Here is a 6,093-nt window from a genome sequence, read left to right on the forward strand (position 1 = left end):
GACCGAAAGGTCCCAGGTTCGATTCCAGACAAGGGCACATGCCTGAGTTTCAGGCTCCATCCCCAGTAGGGGTGTGCAGGAGGCAACCGATCAATGATTCTCTCTCGTCATTGGTGTTTCTGTTTCTCACCCTTTCCCTTCCTCTCTGAAACCAATAAAAATGTATTTTTTTTAAAAGTATTTAAATCACTGAAAAGTGGGATGTCTTTGGAAATGTTTTATAGCTTCCAGGGTATAAGTATTATACTTATTTTGTGAAATATATTCCTGAATGTGTTATCCCTTTCAATACTATTGTAAATAGAATTGTGTTCTTAATTTGATTTTCAGATTGCTCAATGCTAGTGTAACACATATTATCTTATGGAAAATGAATAGGGAATAAACAAAGTCACAGCAATTTTTAGACTCTAGAATATGGAAATAAATTTAAAGAAGGCAGTGGACCGGTGTATCCTGTGCCTTTGAGAAGGTGACTAATCTTATGGATCCTCATTTTCTTCATGTATAAAGCAAAAATAGCTATCTTTGTCCTCATGGCTTCACAAGGCTAGTATGAAGGATAAATGAAACAATAAAAAAAGAATTTGGCACATCATAGATTATTAACTCATCTTAGTGCCCTTCCCTCACCTCTTGTTTTTCCTCCTTGCCTTAAATCTGTAGCTGTTTTATTAACCGAAGACTAAGCCCATGTTAGAACCTCTGCACCAGAAGCCAAGGAACAAGTCTCTGTCTCTAGCTCCATCTCTGCTAAAAATCCTAGCTAAGGTCCCGAGAACCCCCAGTGCCTACAGCTCAGTCCAAGCCCTCAGATCTCCTGGTGCCAAATGTCCAGTGTTTTAGAGACATATTTCCAACCTTTTACACGGCGAGAGGCTGATGCCTATCACTCTTTTTCTGAAGACTTCAGAAAGATCTCCTTTCTTTTAAGACACAAATCTTAGGCAAACCATCCCGTATTTGCTAACAAGAATGCTCAGATTGGGTGTGCTCCTGTCAGATCTGCAGAGCAAACCTATCAGGAACCCCTGGCAGATGTATTAGCTGATATGCAAATGAAAAGCAGATGCCCGATAACTGTAAAAGCATTGGTCAGTCAAGCAGAAAATAAAGAATTTGGAGTCAAAAAGGAATGCTTTCCCAAGAGAAACAGCAGTATTGATCATTCCTTTTAGAATTAATAGGTGTTGCCAAATAATAAGTTTATTATATTTAAAAAGAAGTAGAATGTCTGTCAGCGACTCACTTTTTGAACATCTTAGTATTTTTCATAAACCTCAGTGTGAAATCATGCAGTGCTATACTTACCTTTTTTGGATCTCTCTCCATCTATTTTAGAACTCTTCTAAAGTATGTTCAATCAATTACGTTCTGCTTTGTTCATCAAGTTCAGTATGAAGTTAGGGCGATTTTTAAACAATGAATTAGACATGGACCCTGCCTAATCCACATCCTCAGGGTGATAAGAGAAGGTAATAACTGTTTTGGAACCGAGTTGACTTGATCCTTAGAATTTCATTTTGACCCCTTCTCTATATTTCCGAAATACATTATTATTTCATTTTTATAAGAGTGATGGTATAGGGAGACAGTCAACATTGTTAAGATCTGAGCAAAACCAAGAGAAAATAAAGTTCAATAGCCATTTGATAAGAAGCAAAAGTCTCTTCAGAAGCAGAAGAGACCAAAGTGAGGCAAGTTCAGGCAGCACTGGTGACTGTATCAGACGGGCGGGCGACGGGATGGCCAGGACAGGGTGCAGAGGCTGCTCTAACTCCTCTTGTTGTCTTTCTTCTTAAAGGGAAGGCTGTTTTCCTTGCAAGAGATAAACATCACCTCTCAGACATCTGCCACCTCATCCGCCACGACGTGCCCTACCTGTTCCAGAAGTATGTGAAGGAGTCCCACGGAAAAGACATCCGGGTGGTGGTGGTCGGGGGCCAGGTGATCGGCTCTATGCTTCGCTGCTCCACAGACGGACGGATGCAGAGCAACTGCTCCCTCGGTAAGGGGCAAGGGCTCGGAGTCTGTGTGTTGATTATAGGAGGCCCCCAGGAGTTTCCATGAGGATGCACAGACCCATTCAGTAAATGCGTACCTGTCCCTCCTCGCTAGTCAGATCCTGGCGTGGTGCCAGGATCAACAGCTAAGAATTAGAAACAAGCCCTTGCCTTTAGTAGCCAGCAGCCCAGCAGGGGGACAGATGATGTAAGTGCGGTGACAGAGGTCAGGCCAGGGGTGTCAGGACACTGAGGTTTGAACCCCATCCTATAGGTGTTGGGACTTAGCGGTCAGGTCTACACAAGGGAGTGACACGAGGCTCCGTGTTTGAGAAACTGACATCTGGGTAGAGGATGGATTGAAGGCATAAGACAGGAGGCAAGGAGGAGTGTGGAAGCTGCTGTAACAGCTCAGGCAATAAATAGTGAGGGTCGGAAGGCAATGACGTGACACAGCAAATTCTGCTTTTATGTTACAATTGGAAGTTGTGTTTTTCTTATATGTATGATGTTCTTAAAAAGCTAGAGTTTATAACCCCAACCCATGAACCTGTTTGATAAAGCCTGTTTTCTGGAGTGGTGATTAAAGATGACCCAGAAGGCTGTCAATTCTTGTCCCCAACACAGAAAGCTATTGTCCATATCATTAAATGAATTTTCATGTTGGTAATACGAAAAAGTATTATAGTTATTGTTTCCTAAATCACCAGATGAGTGTCCCAAGTCTAATGACTAAGAAAGAGACTGAGACATTGATTTTGTCTTTCCTTCATTGATACTGGCTGAGCAGTTTCCATGAGCGCACTTTGGTAGATATTGAGAATGTATCGATTAATGAGAAGAATCCTTTCCCTCCCCATGGCTTGTGGTCCAGTAAAGGAGAAGACACATAAAGAGATCATTGTAAGATAATGTGATAAAGCGATATAATAGCAGCGAAATCTAGGCTCAGGTTGAGAACAAAGTACTAAGTACCTAACATATTATCTCATTTAATTTTCATGCTAATAAGTGCAGTGCAACAGTATTGAAACTTATGTGTTATTGTCTTTTTTTAAAAAAATATGTTTTTTATTGGTTTTAGAGAGAAAGGTAGAGAGAGGGAGAGGAAGATCGATCAGCTGCCTCTTGCACATCCACTGCTGGGAACTGAGCCCACAATGTGGGTGTGTGCCATGACTGGGAATCATATCAGTGACCTCTTGGTACATGGTATGATGCTCAACCAGCTGAGCCACACTGGCCAGGGCTGTTTTGTCTTTTTTAGTTTCTAACAAGGAATTGCATGGTTTTTTAATTTACCCACATTACTTTTCCTGCTGAGCTGTGTTTACAGCCTTTTCTTATACAGTGGGGAAAGGACAGTGGTAAGGTAAAGATATTAGTTATTGGACCTGAGAATTCAAGTCATAAGTCTTTCTAGGGAAACTAAGGGAGACAATTAAATTCGAAGTTTTAGCTTTTTAACAAATAAGAGCAATCAGAGTCTTTCTGTCCTTGGTATAGGATCTTGTCTCACAAGCCTCTCCATCTCTCTCTACTTAAAAAAATAATAAATTAATTCTAATTATACAAGGAGTACATTCTCAATGTAGAAAACCTGGAAAACATAGCAAAGTCAAATGAAAAGATATTTATCATTAATCTCACCGTCTAGAGACAACCAATGTTAACATCTACTCCACCTAAACAACCAGTCACCAGGAAGTGCATGGGGACCCGCGGCCCATAGGTTCCTATCACAGCAAGGCTGGCAGCCGGTGGGTGGGTGGGTGGCGGGAGAGGGGTGGGGGGGAAAGGGGGTGGGCGGGGTGTGTGTGTGTGTGTGTGTGTGTGTGAGGTTGTTAGCCTCCAGTCTGGGGCCAGGCCAGAGGCCTAATGACCTCACTGCTACCTAGTTTTGGTATAATTTCTATCTTTTTTTTTTTTTTAAATATATTTTATTGATTTTGTACAGAGAGGAAGGGAGAGAGATAGCAAGTTAGAAACATCGATGAGAGAGAGTCATCGATCAGCTGCCTCTTGCACACTCCCTACTGGGGATGTGCCCGCAACCAAGGTACATGCCCTTGACCGGAATCGAACCCGGGACCCTTCAGTCCCCAAGCCGATGCTCTATCCACTGAGCCAAACCGGTTTCAGCTTCTATCTTTTTTTTCTGATAATATCATTTTGCATGGTTATACTGCTTAGTCTTTAATCCTACATATTTTTCAATGGGATCACAAACTCTCTATGAGCTTATTATTTTTTATGAGCTTATTATTAATGATTATAAAATATGTTGTTTTCCTCTATTGTGAGCTACTTAGATTATAATTTTTCATTTATTCATCAACAAACATTTATTATTGAGTACCCACAATGTTCCACGCACAATGATTTTTCAATATTTTTAAATAATTCTGACATCAGCATCTGTCTGCATCAAGCCTTTTCTCTGTTACGTAAGACTATTTTCTAAGTAGTGGAATGACTGAGTCCGAGGGTATATGCATTTTTAAGACTTTAGATAAGAAATGACCACATTGTTTTCCTGGTTTCCTTCTAGACCTTTTGTGAGTTATGAAAATGCCCTGCTCACTGCCCTTCCTCAGCACTCCCCCTCCTCCTCCTCCTCGAAGGGTCATTTGAATTGCTAGTCAGTGTCTGATGTCAACGTTACATGCGCTGTGTTTTCCCTACAGGTGGTGTGGGTGTCATGTGCCCACTGACAGAGCAAGGCAAGCAACTGGCTATTCAGGTGTCCAACATCCTGGGCATGGACTTCTGTGGCATTGATCTCCTCATCATGGACGATGGCTCCTTTGTGGTGTGTGAGGCGAACGCCAACGTCGGTTTCCTCGCCTTCGACCAGGCTTGCAACTTAGACGTGGGTGCGATCATTGCAGACTATGCTGTGTCCTTGCTGCCAAACATGCAGACTGGGAAGATGGCCGTCCTCCCAGGCCTGTCCAGTCCCAGGGAGAAGAGCGAGCCAGATGGCTGTGCGGCAGCTCGAGGCGTTGCAGAGAGCATCTACGCCATCAACAACGGGTCTACCTCCAGTGAGAGTGAGCCGGAACTGGGAGAGGTCCGGGGTCCCTCAGCCAGCACGGCAGGGCCCCCACCCCCCGTGCTGCCCGAGCCCAGCTACAACATTAACAATAGGATTGCTTCCGAATTAAAACTGAAGTGAATCCCTGCTTTTGTGGGCAGTCTTTAAACCAAATCCTACTGCTTCCCTAGTAGTTTTGAATGAATAAAATCTGGACTAATGCGATTTCATTTGCACAGAAACTAGAAATCCCATCTGGGCACTCGACATTCTTCCTAACGATGATTTAAGCAAATGGCCTAGCGTTGTGGTTTTTACAAAGATAATGTGAAAACGCTCGCCAGGAACAGCATCCCGACTGATCAATTTGAGACCGAGGTCTGCTGCGAGCACTTGGATATCCCGAATGATTTGAGGCCCTGACTCTGTGCTGCTGCTTCTGGCTTTCAGCAATAGAGCCCATTAACTCGGAAAAGCTCCTGGCAATACTTGACTCAAAAGCAACCACCGGATGGAGGCATGGGCAAAAGAGGTGGAATGTGGCTTCAGTTATGTGCTTTCAGTGTGTGTGTGTGTGTGTGTGTGTGTGTGTGTGTGTGTGTGTGTGTGGTGTGTGTGTGTGTGTGTATGTGTGTGTGTGTGGTGTGTGTGTGTGTGTGTGTGTGTGTGTGTGTGTGTGTGAGAGATATGCTTGCAGAATACACAGTTCAAATACTAGTCGAGCGTTGATCTCTGCTCCCCCTCCATCACCATCTTGACCATATTTCTCTGACACTCAGGATATGGTGTTCCAGGGAGCTCCCTCATTAGCATTTTCCATGAAGCATTTGCAGAAAGTAAATTCACTGGTTGGCAAATGTCCTGCTCTGTACCGGTGGCATTCTACAAGTGCTTTGCCACTTCGCATCTACACACCTGCTTCAACTAATGCCAGCCCCAGCAGCCTCTTGCACCTTTGCTGCCTTCGGCCTCCGCTGGAAATGCAACGGAATGAGCTGGTGGCCACACACGTTGTTTCTTAGGTATGCACTAGAACCAGACACCAGGGACTCT

General features: G+C 43.5%; 1 protein-coding gene across 2 annotated transcripts in view; it reads left to right on the top strand.

Annotated features, from left to right (window-relative positions):
- RIMKLA (ribosomal modification protein rimK like family member A) overlaps positions 1-5,246 on the top strand; it is a 29,594-nt gene extending 24,348 nt beyond the window's left edge. For both annotated transcript variants that reach the window (XM_084874656.1, XM_084874657.1), the window contains 2 exons: positions 1,805-2,008; positions 4,691-5,246. In XM_084874656.1, the coding sequence (XP_084730782.1) occupies positions 1,805-2,008; positions 4,691-5,181 (695 nt within the window). In that variant the 3' untranslated portion in view covers positions 5,182-5,246. The remainder of the gene's footprint in view (positions 1-1,804; positions 2,009-4,690) is intronic.
- Positions 5,247-6,093: the final 847 nt, after the last annotated feature.

Source organism: Pipistrellus hanaki (assembly GCF_964339955.1).
Source record: "Pipistrellus hanaki genome assembly, chromosome: 2".
In the NCBI taxonomy this organism is placed as follows: domain Eukaryota; kingdom Metazoa; phylum Chordata; class Mammalia; order Chiroptera; family Vespertilionidae; genus Pipistrellus; species Pipistrellus hanaki.